At 41.2% G+C, this 23277-nt stretch overlaps 1 protein-coding gene across 10 annotated transcripts; it reads left to right on the top strand.

Annotated features, from left to right (window-relative positions):
- The first annotated feature begins 18 nt into the window (after nt 1–18).
- Nucleotides 19–23274, top strand: LOC309638911 (zinc finger and SCAN domain-containing protein 31-like). 10 transcript variants are annotated; one of them, XM_082415415.1, is made up of 7 exons: nt 19–4790; nt 6061–6568; nt 6859–6988; nt 9840–10605; nt 11710–11826; nt 16151–16272; nt 21910–23026. In XM_082415415.1, exons 2-4 carry the CDS (start codon nt 6140–6142, stop codon nt 10601–10603), a joined length of 1323 nt encoding a protein of 440 aa, XP_082271541.1. In that variant the 5' UTR covers nt 19–4790; nt 6061–6139; the 3' UTR covers nt 10604–10605; nt 11710–11826; nt 16151–16272; nt 21910–23026. The 10 variants fall into 10 exon arrangements, with proteins under 10 accessions (XP_082271541.1, XP_082271539.1, XP_082271542.1 ...); XM_082415413.1 differs by having other exon boundaries at nt 9840–11826; XM_082415416.1 differs by having other exon boundaries at nt 9843–11826.
- The last annotated feature ends 3 nt before the right edge of the window (nt 23275–23277 follow it).

Here is a 23277-nt window from a genome sequence, read left to right on the forward strand (position 1 = left end):
CCAGGGAAGCCCAAGAACTTCCTAAAATTTAATTTAGACACGTGGTTAGCTCCACTGACAACCAAGCCCCAATCCTTAGGTTCTTTCCAAAAGTCACCCCATTAACATAAAAGATCTCAACATTGAGGAAATTCCAAGGTTTTTAGGAGTCTAGTGCCAGGAATGAGGAGAAAGACCAAATATATTTCTCTTATTATAAATCACAATAATCACAGGCACAATCTACCAAAACCCCAACAAGGATAAATAGATCATCTGATTGGCCTTTATCTATTAAAGAAATTGAATCAATAATTAATAATCTTCCAAAACAGCACCACTGCAGGTGGGTTCACTGGTAAATTCTACCAAACATTTCAGTAGAAATTTTATAAATATTATTTCTTAACAGATGATAGAAGCGTAGGGAATACTTCCTAATTCATTCTGTAAGGCTAGAATTACCCCAATACCAAAACTAGACAAAGACATTACTTGAAAGGAAAACTACAAACCAATATATTTCGTGAATAGATGCAAAAATCTGCAACAAAATATTAGTAAGTTGAATCCAACAATGTATAAAAAGAATTATACAACATGACCAAGTGGGATTTATCCCAGGTATGCAAGGTTGGTTCACCATTTAAAAATCAGTTAATGTAATCCATCACATCAATAGGCTAAAGAAGAAAAAATATATAATCATATCGATAGATGCAGAAAAAGCATTTGACAAAATCTAACACCCTTTCATAATAAAAATTCTCAACAAACTAGGGATGGAGAGGAACTTCCTCAACTTGATAAAGAACATCTACCAAAGACTTCCCTGGTGGCACAGTGGTTAATAATCCGCCTGCCAATGCAGGGTACATGAGTTTGAGCCCTGGTCCGGAAAGATCCCACATGCCGCAGAGCAACTAAGCCCATGTGCCACAACTACTGAACCTGTGCTCTAGAGCCTGCGAGCCACAACTACTGAAGCCAGTGCGCCTAGAGCCCACGCTCCGCAACAAGAGGAGCCACTGCAAGGAGAAGCCCATGCACCACAGCGAAGAGTAGCCCCCACTCACCGCAACTAGAGAAAGCCCACGTACAGCAATGAAGACCCAACACAGCCAAAAATAAATACATAAATAATAATAATAATAAAAGATAAGCAGTAGCTTCAAAAAAAAAATCTACCAAAACTACAGCTAACATCATACTTAATGGTAAAAAACTAGATGCTTTCCTGCTAAGATGAGGAATAGGACAAAGATGTCCCTTCTCACTTCCATTCAACATCATACTGGAAGACTTAATGCAAATAGAGAGCCCAGAAATAAAGCCACACACCTACAGTCAATTAATCTTTGACAAAGGAGGCAAGAATATACAATGGGGAAAAGACAGTCTCTTCAGCAAGTGGTGTTGAGAAAGCTGGACAACCACACGTAAATCATTGAATTTAGAACACTGCCTCACACCATACATAAAAATAAACTCACAATGGCTTAAAGACTTAAATATAAGACATGATACCATAAAGTTCCTAGAAGAGAACCTAGACAAAACATTCTCTGACATAAATCGTAGCAATGTTTTCTTAAGTCAGTCTCCCAAGGCAATAGAAATAAAAGCAAAAATAAACAAATGGGACCTAATCAAACGTATAAGCATTTTTTTACATAGCAAAGGAAACCGTAAACAAAATGAAAAGACAACCTACAGAATGGGAGAAAATATTTCCAAATGATGTGACAGACAGGGGCTTAATTTCCAAAATGTACAAACAGCTCATACAACTCAATAACAACAACAACAACAAAAACCCAATCGAAAAGTGGGCAGAAGACCTAAATTGACATTTCTCCAAAGAAGACACACAGGCCAACAGGCACATGAAAAAAATGTGCAACATCAAATAATTATTAGAGAAATTCAAATCAAAACTACAATGAGGTATCACCTTACTCTTGTCAGAATGACCATCATCAAAAAGTATACAAATAGGGACTTCCCTGGTGGTCCAGTGGGTAAGACTCCATGCTCCCAGTGCAGGGAGCCTGGGTTCGATCCTTGGTCTGGGAACTAGATTCCACATGCACACCACAACTAAGAATCCGCATGCCGCAAGTAAGACCTGGCGCAGCCTAAATAAATAAATAAATAAATAAATAAACAATAAAAAGGTAGATTGATGATTTTAAAAAAGCGTACAAATAATAAATGCTGGAGATGGTGTGGAGGAAAAGGAACCCTCCTACACTGTTGGTGGGAATGTAAATTGGTACAGCCACTTTGGAAAACAGTATGAAAGTTCCTTAAAAAACTAAAAATAGAGTTACCATATGATCCTGCAATTCCACTCCTGCACCTGTATCTGGAGAAAACTATAATTCGAAAAGATACATGCACCCCAATGTTCATAGCAGCACTCTTTACAATAGCCAAGACATGGAAGCAACCTAAATGCACATTGACAGAGGAATGGATAAAGAAGATGTGGTATGTATATACAGTGGAATATTACTCAGCCATAAAAAAGAGTGAAATAATGTCATTTGCTTCAACATGGTTGTACCTAGAGATTATCATACTAAGTGAAGTAAGACAGAGAAAGACAAATATCATACGATATTGCTTATATATGGAATCTAAAAGACAGAGAGATACAAATGAACTTATTTACATAACAGAACTAGACTCACAGACATAGAAAACAAACTTATGGTTACCAAAGGGGAAGGAGGGGGAGGGATAAATTAGGAGGTTGGGATTAACACATACACACTACTATATATAAAATAGATAGCCAACAAGGACCTACTGTATAACAGGGAACTATACTCAATATTTCGTAATAACCTATAAGGGAAAAGAATCTGAAAAAGAACGTATAGGGACTTCCCTGGTGGTCCAGTGGTTAAGACTCAATGCTCCAATGCAGGGGGCCTGGGTTCAATCCCTGGTCAGGGAACTAGATCCTGCATGCCGCAACTAAAAGATCCTGCGTGCCGCAACTAAGATCCGGTGCAGCCAAATAAATAAATAAATAAAAATAAATATTAAGGAAAAGAAAAAAAGAACATATATATACATTCTTTTTTATGGACATGTGTATAACTGAATCACTGTGCTGTACACCTGAAACTAAACACAACATTGTAAATCAACTATCCTTTAATAAAATGAATTTTTTTTAAAGAAGGACTGTTATCTGAAATATACAAAGAACTCCTAAAGCTCAACAATAAGAAAACAAACAACTCAGTTTTTTAAATGGGCAAAAGATCTGCACAGACACCTCACCGGAGAAGATATACAGATGGCAAATAATCATATGAATAGATGCTCCACATCATATGTCATTAGGGAATTGCAAATTAAAACAAGGAGATACCACTACACACCTATTAGAATAGCTAAACTGCTAAACAGTGACAACTCCAAATGCTGATGAAGATGTGGAGCAACAGGAACTCTCATACATTCTTTGTGGGAATGCAAAATGGTACAGCCACTTCAGAAAACAGTTTAGCAGTTTCTTACAAAAGTAAACATACTCTTACCATATGATTCAGCAGTTGCACTCCTTGGTATTTATCCAAATGAATTGAAAACTTATGTCCACACAAAACCTGCACAAGGATGTTCATAGCAGCTTTATTCATAATTGATAAAACTTGGAAACAAGAAAGATTTCCTTCAGTAAATGAGCGGATAAACTGTGGTACATCCAGACAATAGAATACTCAGCAATAAAAAGAAATGAACTATTATGCTATGAAAATCCATGGAGAAATGTTATATGCTTTTTGCTAAGTGAAGAGGCCAACCTGAAAAGGCTACAAACTCTCGTTCCAACTACATGACATTGTGGAACAGGCAAAACTATGGAGACAGTAAAAAGATCAGTGGTTGCTGGGGGTTATAGGGGGTGGAGTGTGGGAATAATGAATGGGTGGAGCATAGGGGATTTTTAGGGCAGTGAAACTGTTTAGTATGATGCTTGTAATGGTTGATGCATGTTATTATGTTTTCTAAAATCATAGAATGTATTACAGTTTATATTAACCTTAATGTAAACTATGGACTTAAGCTAATAATACTTTATCAATATTGGCTCACTGATTGTAACCAAAGATACCGCACTAATGCAAGATGTTAATAATAGGGTTTTTATGTAGCCGGGGAGGGGGTTTGGAGGGGCCATGTGGGAAGTCTATACTTTCTGCTCCATTTTTTCTGTAAACCTAAAACTACTCTTTAAAAATAAAGTCTATTAGGTTGTTTAAAGCTATTTTTCAGTAAAAAGACATCGGTTGGGAGTAAAAAGGGAAGTGGGAGCCGATATCTGGTGTTCATATAACAAAGAGCTCATATCCAGAATGTAAAAAGAACTTTCACTCATCAATAATAAATACACTACAAAAAGGGCTCTGAGCTAACTCCTGGAGTGTGGCAAGTCTCAGCAACCTTGTGGATGATTTGAACTTTATCGACTGGCTCAGATTTCCTCAGGAGAAGGCAGGGGGAGAGAAAGAGGGGAATAAAAATCCAAACGCCAGAATGAAGCGCTCTTCCCGCCCTGGCCGAACCTGGCAAAGGCAGTTCAAGCCGGCGGAGCAGTAAGGTTGATCATAGAGACGACCGCGCCTCCAGATTCCTAGGCGGGCACCGGAAGTGGCCTCGTGGCCCTGGGCGCCTTTTGCTCGGCCGTTTTGGGTTCCTGGTTGGCCCGGCGGGATGGTGGCTTCAGATTTTGCCTTAACTACCTGCCAGGGCTAGTCTCCAGGGAGCGCCAGTCATCCCCAGAGCTGCGGGTGAGCGGTCGGGCTTCTCCCCAGCCAAGCTGCAGAACGCCCCATCTCTGTTGTCCCACGGGCCAGAGGTGGGACGGGGAGGGGGTCTTTGCGGCTTGCGTGTCCTGTTCTCCCCCCAGCACGTGCACACAATGTTTGGTAACGAGCTCAGTGACGATTTGTCCCTCTACTGTTCGGTTTGGATTTGTCGCTGTTATTTTGACTTTATAATATAGCATAAACCACTCAGATTTTGCTTAATTCTCGTTCTTTCATACACGATGGAGGCGGGGCGGGGGCGGGTGGTGCGGTGGGAGAGGGAAATGTCTCAACTGAGGGTTAGGTGCTTAATCCTTTATTCCCTGAACGAACACTATAACCAGTTTATGGAGCTGCAGTGTATTACTCCTCTGTATAAGTAGTTTTTTTTTTTTTTTTAATTAATTTATTTATTTTTGGCTGAGTTGGGTCTTCGTTGCGGTGTGCGGGCTTCTCATCTTGGTGGCTTCTCGTTGTGGAGCACGGGCTGTAGGCGTGCGGGCTTCAGTAGCTGTGGCTCATGGGCTCTAGAGCGCAGCCTCAGTAGTTGTGACGCACGGGCTTAGTTGCTCCGCGGCATGTGGGATCTTCCCGGACCAGGGCTCGAACCCGTGTCCCCTGCATTGGCAGGCGGATTCTTAACCGCTGCGCCACCAGGGAAGCCCTGTATAAGTAGTTTGATTCCTTTAAAGGTCATAAAAGTTTTACTGGAAAAATAACTATGAGTCGGCTCACGTGTATATTGTCATAGTAAGTTTACTAAAGTGTGGCAAGATCCATCTTCCCTTACCTTGCTAAGGATCAGGAAGCCTCCTTTTCCCTCTACAGGAGTGTCCCAAGACCCATCCTGCCCTGCTGAAGCAGTTCTATGAAGGGGTGGTAGATTATGAGTATACATGAAAGAAAGCCTTGGCAAATGAGCTATGGTGGTCCCCAGCCTTGGCTCATGTGCTTTTTTTCTTCCTGTAATGCAGTTCTTATAAACTAAAAAGTCTTTAAATTCTGAGAATGTGGCCTTATTTCCTACAATAGAAGTTCTAATACTAATATTTATGTAGCACTTTTCTGTATATCAGCAGCCAGGTGCCCTTTCTCAGTAATTCTGATCTATTTTCACGGATCTCAGGAATATTATCCGACTAATGTTCCGCTACTCAGGAACATCACCTTGGCAGTGAGTCTTCATTACTAATAACATAGGTTCTTGACTGCTCTAGTTATTCTGCTGTTTTAATAGTGTGTTCTCCCACAGGAGTGCTCTGATCCTAAGGTTCTTCCTGATTCCTGGTATGTAGACAAGTGAATCCTATCCTGAGCCATTGCACTCTAAGATGTCCACCAAGTTGAGAGAACACGCAGCCTTGACTCCTGTGGTGCACACTCGAGAGGAGCAGGAGGGACTGAGAATCGTGAAGGTAGAGGAAGAGGAGAACCATGCTTGGGAGCAGAAGCCTCGACAACTAGGGAACGTGCACCCTTATCAGGAACTTTTCCGCCAGTGCTTCAGGCAGTTCCGTTACCAGGCGGCCCCTGGACCTCGAGAGGCTCTGAGCCAGCTCCGGGAGCTCTGCCAAAAGTGGCTGCAGCCTGAGATGCACAGCAAGGAGCAGATCCTGGAGCTGCTGGTGCTGGAGCAGTTCCTGACCATCCTGCCCAAGGAGTTGCAGGCCAGGGTATGGGCGTATCATCCAAGGAGTGGAGAAGAAGTGGTGACTGTGCTGGAAAATCTGGAGACAGAATTTGGAGACAAAGGACAACAGGTGGGAAAAGGGTTATCTATTGTTCATTTATGAGAACCCCAGGGGCCTACCAGCAAAGAGAGTGGGCATGGGTAAGCAAGAGGTTTTTATGACCATTATTTTCTGGGCTGACGCATTATCCTCTGTTTTCCCTTTAAAGCTCTGCTGCTTTTGTGAAATGATTAAGACACTGGTTTCTTCATCATTCTGCTTTCTGTACCCATAGGAAATTTTATGTTTAATCAAACTTTGAGGTTTAGTTAGCTATTGCTGATCCTCTCATGAACCCAACTCTTCTTGTATGTCCTTAGGTCCAAGCCAGTGCACGTTACAAACAAGAAGTGCTGTGGAAGGAAGTAGGACCTGTAAGCCTTACAGATCAGTCACTTAACATCCAGCTGAAGTGTGATCCTTGGGAGCATTTTCCTCTGCAAGAGAATGGTAAGCTTTAAAATGTGAATCTTTTGTGATCTTTTGGAAGCACTGAGTATAGCGTCTGCTAGGAAGCAGTATTTCTTGTGAAAAAAGTGGTATCTAGAATAGCAGAATAAGTTTAACACCAAAAGGTTATTTACAAAGTGAGCATATCTAGAGTTAATTTAATTTTGCATTGGGATATGTGGTATTTTTTAATTGGGTTATGATAGTGGTTTACAATTCTAACTGAATCCAAATCATTATGGAACCGTTTTAACAATACAGATACCCAGATCTACCATAGATTTACTACAGTGGGCCCTAGTACTATATGTTTTAATTAGCTACTATAGAACAATAGTGGTAGCTTATATTTTAAAAATTCAAGTAGTATAGAAAAATACAAAATGAAAATAAAAGTTCCATTCCAAAGAGTTAACCACTGTTAACATTCTCTAGTATATACTTCTAAAATTTTTCTTGTATATTCAAGCCTCTCCCCACTTTTTAGGGAAATTGGTATCATGATGTATTGACTATATTTTTAAATTTTTTTATATTCTTGATGCTCTGGCATTTGGGGCCTTGATCCTGGACAGACTGTCCTTCCCAGGGCTAGCTAATTCCTAGAGACAGCAAAGGACTCCCCTGCAAGTGGGCCTTTCATATACAATCCAACCAATCTGGAGCCCAGTCCCCCAACCATCTCCTTTATCAAACCTTCACACACGAAGCCAATATTCCCCCTGCCCTAAATCACCCCAGGGTCAGACACCAGAGAACTAGGGACCATTCTATAGCCCAGAGTGTGCCAAAATTATTCAAATTATCCATCCTAAGCTTACTCAGCATACCTACCCTGCCTTATCCATTCCCTCCTGGGGAAACTCCAATAAAGGCTCTAGGCCATGCTCTCCCCTCTTCCCCTTCTGCCTCCTGATCGATCGTGGTGCTTTCCCATGCACCCCTGCATGGCAGACTACATCTTCTGTTCCTTGGGATCTACGAGTGTAAAAAATTTCTTTCTTTGTATAGTCCTTTCCATGTCTGCGTGTCTTACCATACCCGCTTAAAACAAATCCTGGATACATTTTAACATACATATTATACACACCACTTTGCATTTTGCTTTTTTTTTTTTACCTAATGAGAATATTCAGGACATTATTCATTCATGTACCAAATATTTATTGAACATCAACTATGTGTCCAGCAATAGTCTAAGCATTGGGGATATAGAGGTGAACAAGGCCAACGTCTCTGCCCTCATGCAACTTACATTCTAGTTAAATCAGTGGGTACCACAATCTCAGTTCCTTCATTCAGTTGCAGTTGATGTTTGTGGCCTAGAGAAAACATGCAGAAATAATGTTATTCTTATCAGTAGAGTTATTTTATTCTTTTTGATGTTTAGTTTTCTGTTGCATACATGTATAATAGTTAATTTAATAGTCTTCTACTGATGTGCATTTAGGCTGTTTCCAGTATTTTCGTTATTTTATTTATTTATTTATTTATTTGGTCACACCATGTGGCTTCTGGGATCTTAGTTCCCCTACCAGGGATTGAACCTGCACCCTCAGCAGTGAAAGCATGGAGTCCTAACCACTGGACCGCCAGGGAATTCCCTCTTTTTGTTATTTTAAACACTGCATCAGTGGATGTCTTTATGTAAAAGTCTTTTGGCTCTTGTGTGAAAATATTGGAGGAAAAAAATTCCTTTAAATGCAGTGAGAGCTTGATAGCCACTGGATTAAAGTAGAAAACTTATTATGTAGGCAACAAAGTTATAGTTATTACCTCTAGGGAAAGCAAAAGGACACAGGGTGATGGAGAAAGATGAATTGGGATTTGGACTTCTTACTTTTATACCTTTTGTACTGTTGAAATTTTTACCATGAGTATCTATTCTTTTTATAGTAAAAATAAAGAGTGTGGTCTTTGAATTCCGATAAACCTGAGTTTCAGGCCAAGCTTTATCACTTAATAGTCATGTGATCACAGACCAATTATTTAATTTCTGTGTTTCAGTTGCTATATCTATTACCCAGCTCATTGTGTTGCTGTGAGCATCACCAAATATTGGGTGATCACTTGGTGTTTTAGCTATCCCATTTCCATGTAACAAACCACTCCAAAACTTAGTGGCTAAAAGGCACAACCATTATGTTATCTCTCACAGTTCTCTGGATTGACTGGGATAAACAGGATGGTTCTTCTACTGTACATGATATCAGTTTAAGCTGTAGTTATCGGGGGGCTTGCCTGGACTGTGATGCTCGAGATACTTCACTCACTTCTCATACTTTAGCAGGAGATGGCTAGAAAACTGGGCTTAGCAAGATTCTGAGATGGATGGGCCTCAGGTTATCTCATTCTCTCACTCTTCATGTATCTCTTTAGCGGGGTAACTGGACTTCTTACATGGTAACTCAGGGATCTCAAAAGCATCTTTTAAAGTCTTAATCCTTGAACTGACGTATCATCACTTTCACCATATTCTGTTGGATAAAGCAATTCACAGGCCAGCCTAGATCCTGTGTGGGAGGGGGGTGGACTACACAAGGGATGAATGCTAGAAGGTATGTTCATTGGGGACCCTTTGAAGACTCTTGGGAAATTTACATTTCTTTCCTGCATTCTGAGTTTTTAGATCTGGGCTGGGGCCCAAAAGTGTTTTATTTATTTATTTTTATTCTCTATGACTCATAGGTGCAGTGAGTATCAAAAACCATTAGGATGATAGTTCTTGCTTATTTAGCACAATCCTTGATATTAGTAAGCATTCATAATGTTATCAGTTACTATTACTAATCTTACTTCCAAACATTTATGTGGGACATGTGGCACTTAAATAATCGACTTGCTGTTTCAGCAGGAGCTGAGACCAGGAATATGACTGGTGAATTTGCTCCAAAGCAGATTTCTGCAGAAAGGAATTCATTGGTTGCTTTCCAGGATGCAAAGTGTGGAGAAACTTTTCAATACAGGGGTAAATCAGAACAGCAAAAGGTCAACCCCATGAGAGTAAAACGACACAAATGTAAGGAGTGTGGAAAGGCCTTTGCTCAGAGCTCAGGGCTTGTTCGACATTGGAGAATTCACACTGGAGAGAAACCTTATAAATGCAATCAATGTGGAAAAGCCGTCAGTTATAAATCAGCCCTTCTTTCACACCAGGAAATTCATAATAAAATAAAACGCTATCAGTGTAATGAATGTGGGAAAGCCTTCAGTCAAAACACAGGCCTGGTTCTTCATCAGAGGATCCATACTGGGAAAAGACCTTATGGATGTAAAGAGTGTGGTAAATCCTTTAGTCAAAGTTCACACCTTATTGGACATCTGAGGATCCATACTGGAGAGAAACCCTTCAAATGTAATGAGTGCGAGAGGGCCTTCACTCAGAGGTCAGGACTCATGGAACATCAGAGAAGTCACACTGGAGAGAAACCGTATATGTGTAAGGAATGTGGGAAAGCTTTCCGAGGAAGCACCAGCCTTACTCAGCACCTGAGGATCCACACTGGGGAGAAGCCCTATCAGTGTGAGGAATGTGGACGAGCCTTCATTCAGAGGTCAAGCCTTGTTCGTCATCAGAGGATCCACAGAGGGCAGAAGTCTGTTTCTGTATCCTAATTGTAAGGAGGCCTTTAATCATAAATCAGGCCTTACTGAACACTTTAGAAAGCTATGCTGAATACAGACCCAATCACTGTGTAATAAATTCAAGAAATTAGGGATGTGGTGTCTCCATTGTTACTCTAAGTAGTCAAACTAGAAGAGATTCTGATATCACCCAACAGATTGAAGGAAGCTGGTAGCTTGTCACTGGAGCAGACCATTCACATTTTGGCCTGAGTCTGTTGTGGATGCTGCTATTTCTTTCTCCCATTCTTTTGGTCCTTCTCCTTTGTGGTCCTTCAGCACTTTTGCTCCTTGAAGTCACTACCATCACATACCCTGAATAACCTGATGATACAGTGGCTCTCAGATTTTGAACAGAAGACCACTGAGACTGTTAGTGTGCATACTATGCAAAGGAGAACTTAGCAGGATGAACAGGGAAAGTGATGCTGTTGTTAACGTTATGTAAATGAGGGGTAAGCTAGGTAAGTTACACTTAAAAGTGACTACTCAACGACACAGCTTGTTGTTTTCTTTGCCTTCTCTTCACCCTGTTGGTGAGGGAGGAAGTCCTACCCTAGGATTTGGAAGATGGCCAAACACATGACACCCAGCAGTGGACAGATGGGATTGACAGCAGTTAATTAGCTGCTTATACTCATAGCCTAGGGGAGGAGGGCCACTTGGGAGCAGAGTGAACAAATAGGAGCTTTGGGATACAGGCTTTGTAGTAATAAGATGGGGTGATGTCTGGTTTCCTTGGGAGGATGTGATTGACTTGTTTGAATAATTTCATGGGCAGGCAAGGAGGTGAAACCCAGTAGGTTGAGGAGTGTAGCTAGTCCAGCTGATGGGGAACGAGCCAAGTGCGGTCACTTCCTGCTGGGTGGGAGGCATATATAGCAAGAGCAGAGGAACCGATGGTTAGGCTTTTGGGTCCCTGTGAGGCTCAAAGATGTCAAGGCAGCACAGGAAGTTTTAGGCCTTGCTGCTCACTTTGTCAACTTAGAAAAAAGACATAGTTTTTAGGAAAGAGTTATAATGTATATCTGTGCCCTCAAGAGTGCTGTTTATTCATATGTACTCTTTTTTTTTTTCTTTTTCTTTTTGAATCTCAGTGATACACATTCCTCCTCCAGTTTATCTCTAGGAAAAAATCCCAGAAATACCTTTGACCATCCAGCATGCCAGTTGGACTTGATCCCATATTGGTGGTGGGATTGAAGAGACATCAGGTAGCAGAGTCTATAATGCTTCTACATCTTTCTGACTTTCTTATGCTAAAAACCAGTAGAGATCTCAAGCTCAGCTCCCTCACTGTCCACTGTTATCGTCTGGATACCTATGTCCTCATTATGCTTTAGTTTATCTTTTCAACCTTTGGAATAGACAGTCTGAAAAGCATTGATGTTGTCTTCTACTTTGACTTTGAATGAAATATACTTTTCACTATTAGGAGGACTAGAGAAACTAGAAAGTTTATAAGGTAGAAAGTGTATAAAAGTGGGGTATTTCACTATATTCATATTTTTATAGGGACGGTATAAATAAATACCAACCAAGAAAACTCTGGAGGTGCTAATTGTTCATCCTTAGTGCCATCACTTACTTTGTTTTGCCTTGTTTCAAGGCTCAGGTAGGAAATACCTGAGAGGTTGACATCTACAGGTCAGAGGGAAATACCTATGACAAAAATAAAAGAGAAGTGGATAGAACATTAAATCTCCCTGAAGTGAGACACCCTGAAATTTAAAATGCAGACTTGCACAGAATACTTGCACATTTGAGGAATTTTCAACCAAGTGGATGAATTCTCCTGTGAAATGTGCTGATGAACTGAGCTTTTCTGGCAGTGGGAACTATGCCAGAGATGAAAACTGGCATCCTAAGGATCAGATAACATTTGGCAGACATTTGTGTGGCTCATTCATTGTTTTTAGGAATTGAATTAGCTGTCAGCTTAAAAAAATTTAGAAATTTTATGTAGAAATGGGATTTCCATATTATTTTGAAAAAAATAAGATCTGGCATCACTGGGCCAGACCTCTTACCTTCCAGTTCTTTCCATGCCCCACCCTCCAGCTTCATTATGTGTCTGAGCCCTGGAGACATTTGAATTTGCTTATCTGGAGAATGAGTACTTCAGAGGAGAGTTTTATTTCATAGCAGAGTAAACTAAATAGAAACAAGGTGAAGTCATCCTTGACTTTCTGATAGGTTGTTTGCAAAAAATGGAAAACCATAAATTGAGAAATTTGAAAAGTAGGATACAGGTTTCCCCTGCTACCTGAAAGTGAAGCATTCCTATGAAATTTTTTGTAAGCCGAAATGGCATAAAGCAAAGAGGCAGTTACCTTAGGACACATTTTGCTAACGAATGCACAAAATCGAGATAAAGCACAGATGCTCACAGACACAGTTCAAAGCTATAGTGGCTTAATGCTGAGATGCTGAGTGTAGTTCCCAGGGAAGGAGCTTGGTGGTGCCACTCTTGCTGCTTGATTTGCGCGATACCTCTCTAGAAGGCTGGCTGCAAAACAAATGTTGAACGCTATTTTCGCTTTTCACCTTTTTTGGCAAACAAAATCCTCTTCGGCTTTCTTTCAGTTAGTGAAAACAGGTACTAATGTAGGTCTTTATTTGTAAAGGCGAAGAGGCGTAAAGCAAATTTTCAAAAAGCCGGATACTTGTACTTCTTGATTTAGTTTAAATAAAAATAATGAAAACATACATAAGTGTCAATAATGTGACCTTTGTGGACTTGCTAACCTTAGAGTTAGGGATGTGTTTACAAAAGTAAATATAACAGGTCTCTCCACAGTGACTTGGCTATTATACATTTCTGAAGATATGTGTTTAAAGAACGGTTATTGCCTACATATGTGTCATGCATTTTAAGGGTATTTAAAAAGGTAAATAAAACACAGTTTCAATGGTGAATTTACAATTCAAGAAAGAAAATTTACAATACAAAACAAGGATAAATGAACACAAATCAAAAACAATTCTGCCTGGGAGAATTGGGAAAGTATATAAAGAAGGTGGGCATTTGTGGGACTTTACGGATGAATAGGATTTTGGTTATTCGTCGAGATTCTAAGAGAAACAGAGTATATATTATTCTTTTTTTTAAAAAAAGGAATTGGCTCAGATGATTGGGGGCTACTAAGTCCAAAATATGCAGGGCAGGCTGGCAGGTGAACTCAGGCAGGATTTCTGTGTTACAGTTTTAAGGCAAAATTCCCACTTGGGGATATCTCAGTTTTGTCTCAAGGGCTTCAGCTGATTGGATGAAGCCCACCCATTATGGAGGGTAATATCCTTTGCTTCAAGTCAACAGATTGAAGATGTTTATCCCATCTACAAAATACTTTCACAGCAACATCTACACTAGTGCTAAAACAACTGGGTACCGTAGGCAAGCCAGGTTTACATATAAAATTTAACCATCACATATATAGAAAAAGGCAGAAGAAGCTGTTAACACCACACGTGTCACTGATATTGCACAGGGGTGTTATGTGCAATTCCTTTTAAAGGGTGCTGTGTAGAGTAGTAGGTTATATCAAGACTTGTTTCTCTGGGCTGTTTACATCAAAATTGTGTCTTATTTGCTTAAGTATGCCTCCCATGTTAGAGTCCATTTTAAAGAAATTCAAAGCACTTCGGAGGTAACAGTATACAGGAACAAACCCAAGAATGGCATCAGGGAAATCTCACCCTGACTCGCCCATTGCCCCTTAGAAAGCATAAAACTTGGTTGGTGAGCTAAACAGGTTGGAAAAACTTCCCTGAGTTCATTTCGTTATCCATCCACACATTTTATAATAAATCTGACCTGTCGATATAATTGACTTTGGTCCTTGGAACAGAGAAAGTGAGTGACTTGTTTAAAGTGACCTAGTGCAAGGCTTTAAAATTTCTTGACTCCAAGCCTGGCGTCCTTTATGCTACTGTTTAACGACGTACATTTTCTGGGTGCAGTGGTCGACTCACAAACACCGAGAGGGCGCCAGGCTGCTCTCTAGAAGAGTCTGGGTCTGCAGAAGCTGTGAAGGAGGGAGAGCTCTGGAAGGCGGCCTGGAGAGGCCGGCGGCAGGGCGGCCCGGGTGAGGAGGGAGCGCCTGGTAACCACTAGCGGGGCGCCGGCGAGATCGTAGACATGCTCAGACCTTCCAAGTTCCTGTACAAACCCCGGAAGTAGAGTCTCCGGGACCGAGATCCTAGGTGACTTGTCCAGCTGTATACTTGTGTGCGCGTGTCGGGTCGCACTCCAGCGCTTCTCCCTCTTCTCTTTAGAGCAGAGCCGGCCTCGGGGTGAAGAACCGGGGTTCCTGAGTGGGTTGTAAAGAGAGGGCAGACGCTAGAGTCGAGTTTGGCGGGCGTGGACGCGACGCCCCGCTCTCCGTGCGCAGCCGCGGCTGCCAGGTGTGCCCTAACCCCTATGAGACCCCCATAGCGCATGCGGAGTGTGACTTGGTAGGCGCAGGGGAAGCGGGGTGGGCTGGATATCCCTGACGTTTGCTGCCATGCAAAGACATACCTGTCTCCGCAGCCTTGGCAACAGTTTGTCCCTAAAGTGTTAGGCTTGGTTTGTCACTATTTTATAAAGTTAACAAGCTTATATAAATTCTTGGCCGCCCAGGTAATTTTGTTCTGTTTACAATACGTTCTTATCCCCCAGAGCCCAGGAGAGCCTTCACCTTGACTCTGTACCCTAAGTCAAGTGAACTCTGTCTTGAGCCATCATAGCCCAAGATATCAAAAGTTTGGTGTAACCCTGACTTCTGTAGTTCACGTTACTAGGAGCAGAAGGGTTTGCACATAGTCAAAGTGGAAAAGAAGCACGTGCTTGGAAGAGGCCTAGATTGCCTGGGAAGGTGCATCCTCACCAGAAGTTCTGCCCCCTAGCGTTTCAGGCAGTTCTGCTACTAGGAGGTCCTTGGACCTCACAAAGTTTGAACTTCTGAAGCCAGAGATGCACACCAAGGAGCAGATCCTGGAACTGCTGGTGATGGAGTAGTTCCTGACCCTATTGGAAAAGGAGAGCTTTGTACTTAGATACAGGAGAATCATCCAGCTAAGAGGAAGTAGTTGTGCAGGAGAGTCTGAAGACACAGCTTGGATATGCAGGCCAGAAAGTGGGAAAGGGGTAATCCAATATTATGTTATAAAAATGCTGAATCCTGGGCTTCCAAGTATAGGGAGGGATAGAAGCAAATCAAGATTTTATGTCCTTTCTTTACTGGGGCTAAAGCAGTGTCTTTCTGTTTTTCTTCTTCAAAGATCTGCTGCTCATTGCTGTTGAGACTGTGATATTTGTCTGTCTCCTAACTCCATGGGAAATTTTCTTTTTAACTGAATGCTGAGGTTTTAGCTATTAGCAATGATTTCACAAACCAATTGGGCCTGTTTGTAAAGGAGCAGTAAGTGTAGTGGTCAGACTGCAAGAATTTATATCTAGAGTGTACCGCTTACTAGCTCTGTGATCTTAGGCAAGTTATTTAATCTCATCAGAATCCTTTACATGTACAATGAGAAAATTTTTTTTATCCTTAGGTTCAAGCCCATGCACAAAAGCAGAAAGTACTCTGGAAGAAGGCAAGATCTTTAACCAGAGAAGTCATTGAATATCTAGCTCAAGAATAACCCTTGGGAGCCCACCCCTCTATAGCAAAGTGGTGAGTATAAAAAAGAGCCTTCTGTGAAGAAGTAGTTTCTCCATTGGCAATATGACATGCCTGTCTTTATGCTTTTCATAAGGACAGCCACGTCTGATCTGAGTAGGAATAAGGCAGAAAATTCATCATACATGTAATGATGCTTTGCCATCAGCTACACAGAATCGAGAACTTAGCTTTGGGGAGAACGTCTCAGCTACCATCTTAATTGGGGCTTGGCTTTTGGATGTTCCTGCTCTTTACACTGTTTATTTATTTTTATATTTATTTTTATTATATTACTCCTTGAGTGACCTTTATACCACCATTTAATTTTTGGTCAAAGAAGCAAAGATGCAAGGACAGTGCTTTCCATTTAACCTCCTATTTTCTATTAACTTTTGCAAAAATAACCTGTCAGGGTTAATGAGAAAAGGTATGCTGCTTTTACAAAAACTCAAATCAGAGAAAGCATTTGAAAGATGAGGGGTATGCATATCATGAAACCATGTGAAAAAGATACACATTTCCCTCAGATTAATGTATGATACAATCTGAAAGGCACCTGTTTCCCTCAGAGTAACTTATTTATGGTCTACGGAAGTTTAGTTTGCCATGCACAGTTTCTTGCTTGGGGAGACTTAATGAATACTCAGTTTCCTCTGAGGAATTAAGTGAATTGCACTAATAGTATCTCCTGTGACAAATGGAAACCAAATTCTACCTGACCTTATTCCCACAGAAGCACTATGTTAAGTCAAAATGATGTAAAACACAAGCATTTAGGACCTGTAGTGTTTTTCTACTTGGTATATTAAATTTGTTATGTTTTAAGTTCCTATCAAAATATAAATATGGCCGTATATCCTATTATTAATTTCATCTGTATGAAACATTCAAGTATATTCCCTAGTCTTCTTTTTTTTTTTTTTTTTTGGCTGTGCCAGGTCTTAGTTGTAGCATGCGGGATCTTTAGTTGTGGCATGCAAACTCTTAGTCACAGCGTGTGGGATCTAGTTCCCTGACCAGAGATCGAACCCGAGTCCCCTGCATTGGGAGCACGGAGTCTTAGCCACTGGACCACCAGGGAAGTCCCTATTGTCTAGTCTTTTTCCCAGTATATTTAAGGCACAAAAAGTACACTCCAAGTTAAAGTACAAAATAAATCCAATCCTCTTTAGGCTGTCCTTCCAGAAGGAAAGATGGAAAACTTCATGATTGGGATATGGTGGGATATGTCTACTACTTATTGGTGGACAAGAAACAACTGAGTTTGAGGGACCTCCCAGCTCTTAGTGTAGGAAAGTAGGAGTGGGGATCCTTGGTGTCTCTGCGCCAGATGTGTCTTTAGCCCATAGACAGGGCCTAGAGTAGTGCAGCTAAAGGAATGGTACTCACTGGCCAAAAATGTCTCTTGGATTATTTTCTCAGGTGACATTGGAACCTGATATTTAAAAAGACATTTGGGACATTTGATATTTAAAAAGAAAGGAAATAAGATCAGATACATGAAAGCCAGAGATGGGGAAAGTGATATAAGTCTTCTGCATACTGGCCTCTTCTCCCGGGTTGATTGACATACTGAATAGTTGTATCAGTCATTCAGCCAGCTAATCCCCTGATGTGTGGACTTCCGTGGTTGTGAGAATTCAATAGAGATTAAAATTACAAGAGATTTTAGTCTAATGACAGGGGAAAATATGAGGAAAATACAATGTCCCTGCTTTATGTGATATATTCAGTGGGTGTAGCTGTATCAAATAGTGAGAAGATGTAAGTTGAGGAAATTAATAATTTAATTCTTTAGTCTAATATTATAATACTAAAGAAAAGCAATAAAGCATACCATAAATATCAACCTGAGCTTTTTGGACCTTCCTCATCCATAGACCCAAGAGCCTCCATATATCTAATTATAGCAGCCCCTCAGTTAACCTAACCCCAGCACATGCTTCTAAAAGTATTAATCGTACAGAGTACGTATTTATGAAACCCTTCCTGTGTGTCATTAACTATACCAAGGACATATGCAGAGATAAGTAGAACATGAACTTATAATCTATTAAAGCAGAATAGGCTACATAAACAATAAGTAATTATATTATAAAGTCCAAATAATGTTAAAGCACATTAATTCTGACTGAAGGAGTCAGCAGAGTCTTCACAGAAAAGAAGACATTGGTGCTAGCTTTTAATAAGTACAACTTTGAAAAAAGGGAGAGAATTTGTTGACACCTTATTTGTAATTGTAATATACAAAGATGACATTCAAAACAAAGCAATGTGGGATTTCTTTACAAAAGAACACTTGGTGACAACACATATATGTGTGTGGATATGTATACACACCTACATATACAAGCATACATTTCCTATACATTATTACAAATCTATTTGAAAAATAGTGCCAAAATAAAATATGATTAGGAAGGCACATTATGCCAATAAAAAATATGAACAGGGACTTCCCTGGTGGTCCAGTGGTTGGGACTTCGCCTTCCAATGCAGGGGGTGTGGGTTTGATCCCTGGTCGGGGAGCTGGGATCCCACATGCCTCGTGGCCAAGGGGCCAAAGCGTGGAACAGAAGCAATGTTGTGACAGGTTCAATGGAGACTTTAAAAATGGTCCACATCAAAAAAAAATTAAAAAAAAAAAAAATGAACAGTCTTTTTTATTGAGGTACACTTCTATTTTTGTGAATTATCTGAAATGATATTAGGAAATAGACACAATCCAACATTGAGACAAGTTTGCATACCTTCCAGGAACATCCTGTATGGAAGAGGGAAAATGGTTTGGTTATTGAACTTACATCCCATTTGTCTAATGAAAACAGGTTGTCCTTGTTGTATGGTCTGTAATTTACTAAGAAACAAACAACACCACAAAAAGTTGACCTCACTGTCTACGTGGATAGATCCTCTAATCAGTAATATATCCTTCAGGGGTGGTTCACCAACACTTAATCAGAAAGGCCACACTCCAGAGGAAGTTAGCATTAAGCACAGCAATTAGCTCTATCTCCGATTAATAGCAGAGGTTTTACTAATTTACATACTGAATGTTAGAAGTGAGTTTTCATTGGTGGAATTTGTGATATTAAAGATATATAGTGACTAAAAGAATTTAGAGTCTCTTCCTTCTACCTTTGCATGAACATCTAGAGTCCTTCATGGCTCACCCTTTAGAATGGCACTCAAGGCTTGATTCTCAGCCTTTTCTGATGTCAGAAGATTCTGCTTGCCTGATCCTGACTCTAAGGTTAACTGCATCCTTAGCAACATTTCCTCCCAATGAACCTTTCACCCAAGATGTGAGAGGAGCAACCACGCAGACAGAGAAACTGGAAATTCATCATGCTCCCTGAACAGGCTATATGACTTTTGTCCATGCTTGCTGTCAATGTTTCACTCTTAAATTGTTAAGGAAAATGTTTCTTATAAATATTAGATTATAAGTATTAGAGTAAGCAATCATTTCGTATAGTTCATTCTAACAAATAATGAGCAAGTGTCCAAATTTTATTTAACTCATTAATGGAGGAGCCAACATAATGGCAGACTTGATTCCACAAGAATATACAAAATTGAAATTCATATAATTAGTGAGGGAAAAATGTTGCAATAAAATTGCTAAATTAGGTACAAAATTGGTTAGTATTCTCTTCTGGGCAGGGGAAAATTTTATATCTTTTCAGTTTTCTGTAAGTTAACCTCTAACTTTATAGGACTGTAAAACATTTGAAATCTAATCAATTGTGAGTCAATGTTAAATTCCCCAAGAGTCAAAATGTTCTAGCATATTTTTGCCTATTTCCAAGTTTTGATAATTTTCCTGAACATTGCTAATAAATGTCTGTATGCATAGCAGATTTCAGTCTAAAACCAGAACTGATAGCTGGGGGAGAGGAGCCCAAAGCCCTCATGAATCTCGATTGCTGGCTTCTGATACTTCTCAAAATGAGCCTAATAATTATGAATGAGAAAATTAGCTATGTTCAGTTTACATTAGTCATGTTCAGTCTTGAGACCCCTCCACGTTTTCAGAAGTTGGCACATGTAGATATTTAAAAATCATAAGTACCTAGGAGCAAGATTGATGTAACATGTTTTCTGTTTTGTTTTTGGTTTTTTTTTTTTTGGCCAGGCTGCATGGCTTGCGGGATCTTAGTTCCCCAACCAGGGATCGAACCTGGGCCCACAGCAGTGAAAGCACCAAGTCCTAACCACTGGACAGCCAGGGAACTCCCAAGATTGATGTAACATGTTTAAAAGATTTGCCTTTTCCTTGGGTTTAGTCTGGGAAAACTCTTTATGTAACCATAGCGAGTGAAGCAACAACTTCAGGGTAAGAGTGGACGCAGGGCACTCCCTGAAGAGGATAAAGATCTGAGCAGATCTTTGACAGCCTTTCTAGACTGTGCCCTGCTGGTCATCTCCCCCATCCTGGTGGCCTCTGGCCAACTGCTGTTTGCCAGCCTCCTAGTTCAGTTCACAAGCCTCCTTTCCATTTCCAGCCCCAGGATGGTTTCCTCAACTCCTGAACCTTTCCCAACCTGAGAAGGAGGAATTCTTAACTTGCTCCCTTTCTCCAGGGCCCATCCTGCCTTCCATATCTCCCATGAAGACTCTAACCACTGGGACTTAGTGAATCTCCATACTTGAACTCCTTCTACATTTAAATCTAGGACCACATAATATATTTACATATTAACATTCTGTTGTTCATCAGTGTCAGGTGTTCTAGGCCTGTGCCCTAATTACATAATAGGCCTCTGGATTGTAAAGATTATGTAATTTTTTTGGTATATGGTTCAGGCCCAAGGAGGACACTAATTTGCCCACTTTATATCTTCTGCAGAACAACTGACCCCTTGTGGGCAGGCTCAGTAAAAGTGTGTACTTTACACGTAAACACAGTAAATGGGATGGATATATTAGTCATTTCTCCTTAGACTCTTAAGACTCAGAGTTTTTCACAAATGAAAAAGCTATCCATAGTGTGTACTCTGTCAAAAACTCTGCCGTGGTTTTGCCTTGTGTGATCTCGTTTAATCCTCTTGATGCCCAGTGCTCTTAGTTTTCTTATTGTCCCCTAATTGGAAACAGATTTAGAGAAGCTAAGTGACTTACTCAAGGGGCACTACAGCACAGGAACCTGAATTCAGTGACCCCAAATTATAAGCTCTTAACCACTGACCTATACTATCTGATCTCACTTATTGGATTTTTGATATAATTCCTAGTAAGTATAATTTGACAGATGTTTAGCCACTTTGGACGGGGAAGGGAAGAAATGTGCGGGGTGTTTACAAGGCAGGGCTGGTTTTGCTCTGGACTCTGCTGTGTCATTCAGCTCTCCACATCCCCAAGGTGCCAGCCCTTCTGTGAACTGAAGGTCCTGGGTGTGGGGTTCAGAGGCTTCAGTTCCTACACATGTGAGCAGTGGTCAACTCTCCAGTCTCCTCAGGAAGCCGTGGTTGCTTTGTGGTGTTGTCCTTGGTACTTGCCTTGAAACGTAGCATCTTCAATGTGGCTTTCTAAGATCTGACCATTAAGCTCATTCCAGGTGCTTTCAAAATAGTTTGCTTTCCCCTTTTCTACTCAGTAATAATCCCTTCAATATCACAACACTCGTGTCCTTTCTCCTCTTTCTAGGTGAAGGGATTTTGAATTTTCTCTGAGGTATCAAGAATTGAGAGAGAGGGACTTCCCTGGTGGCGCAGTGGTTAAGAATCCTCCTGCCAATGCAGGGGACACAAGTTCGATCCCTGGTCCAGGAAGATCTCACATGCTGTGGAGCAACCAAGCCCGTGCGCCACAACTACTGAAGCCCACGTGCCTAGAGCCGGTGCTCTGCAACAGGAGAAGCCACCGCAACAAGAAGCCCATGCACCTCAATGAAGACCCGATGCAAACAAAACAAAACAAAAAAAACAAAAAAATTAAGAAAAAAAAAGAAGAATTGAGAGAGAACTAGATTGTTTTAAGATATGCACGTCCTGCACTGTGAAGGACAGGGAATATCTGCCTCAGCACAAGAGAAACTCCAAAGTGAGCAGCATTGTTTCTGTAGGGCCAGTGTTCTGAGAGTCTTGCTTTCCTGTGGTAATAGCCATGAGGAATCTGTTCCCAATATACCACGGTCTGCACAGTGGGACAAGGACAACTTTACAGTTCTGGCTGGTTTTTCAAAATTCCAGCACCCCACTTCATATATTGATTCTCCTTTTTGTGTCTGCTACTCCCTTTATTATTCCCAACCCTGTGTTGCTGACTAAAGCAGCAACTCACTGAGGAACCTCCCTCAGAGCAGTGAGCTCACCTACTTTGATCGCCCTCTCTTCCAACTCTTCCACAGTAGAACCTCTTCCATCATTTAATCCTCTTCTGCCCTTAGGGTCATGCATTCTCGCAAATTTCCACTGCCTTCTGGCCCAAGCTCTTTGCCTTAACAGCTCCCACTTCTCGAACATCACTGTTTTCTGTGTTTCTTCCTGGTTTCAGTATATTCACGGGATCCTAAGGCTAGCTATCATGTTCCTTCCTGAGAAGGAGAGAGTTCTGGGCACAGAGGAGATGAAAGCACCCAGGAGAAGGGCAGAGGGGAGACAAACAGGTAGCGATGCTGACCGCCAACGGCCTACTTCCCCGGAACGCTCTTTATGGAAGAGAGCAATCATTTTTCTTCTCTGTTGTCATCTAGCACTCCTCCCCTACATTTTCAGTTAAGAGATCCTGCCGGGTTGGCAAGAAGCGAGTGTCCGAAACCTTTTTTTTTAAATTTCAGAGATCCAGGAACTGGGTTTAGTGTTGTCAAAGCACAGTTCCTGCTTTCACCGCCTTTAGTCCCGAACTGCTCGAACTGAACACGCAACATTCCCTGCCGCAGGGTAACTCGGAGACGCTGCGCACGTGGGCGGAGGCGGGTCGCGGGCGCGCGCTCGAGGGCGTGACCTCCTGGAGACGCCGGAAGCCGGCGCGCCTGAGCGTCCGGTTCCGGGAGCCGCACTTCTGCGTCCCTGT

This window comes from Balaenoptera physalus (genome assembly GCF_965194825.1).
Source record: "Balaenoptera physalus genome assembly, chromosome: 11".
NCBI lineage: Eukaryota > Metazoa > Chordata > Mammalia > Artiodactyla > Balaenopteridae > Balaenoptera > Balaenoptera physalus.

Bases quoted from the DNA above. Each gene is read 5' to 3' on its own strand.
- LOC309638911 (XM_082415413.1), top strand. From the start codon at position 6,140: ATGTCCACCAAGTTGAGAGAACACGCAGCCTTGACTCCTGTGGTGCAC. The intron at 6,569-6,858 runs GTGGGAAAAGGG...GTATGTCCTTAG, and splicing joins TTGGAGACAAAGGACAACAG to GTCCAAGCCAGTGCACGTTA. The intron at 6,989-9,839 runs GTAAGCTTTAAA...TTGCTGTTTCAG, and splicing joins TTTTCCTCTGCAAGAGAATG to CAGGAGCTGAGACCAGGAAT.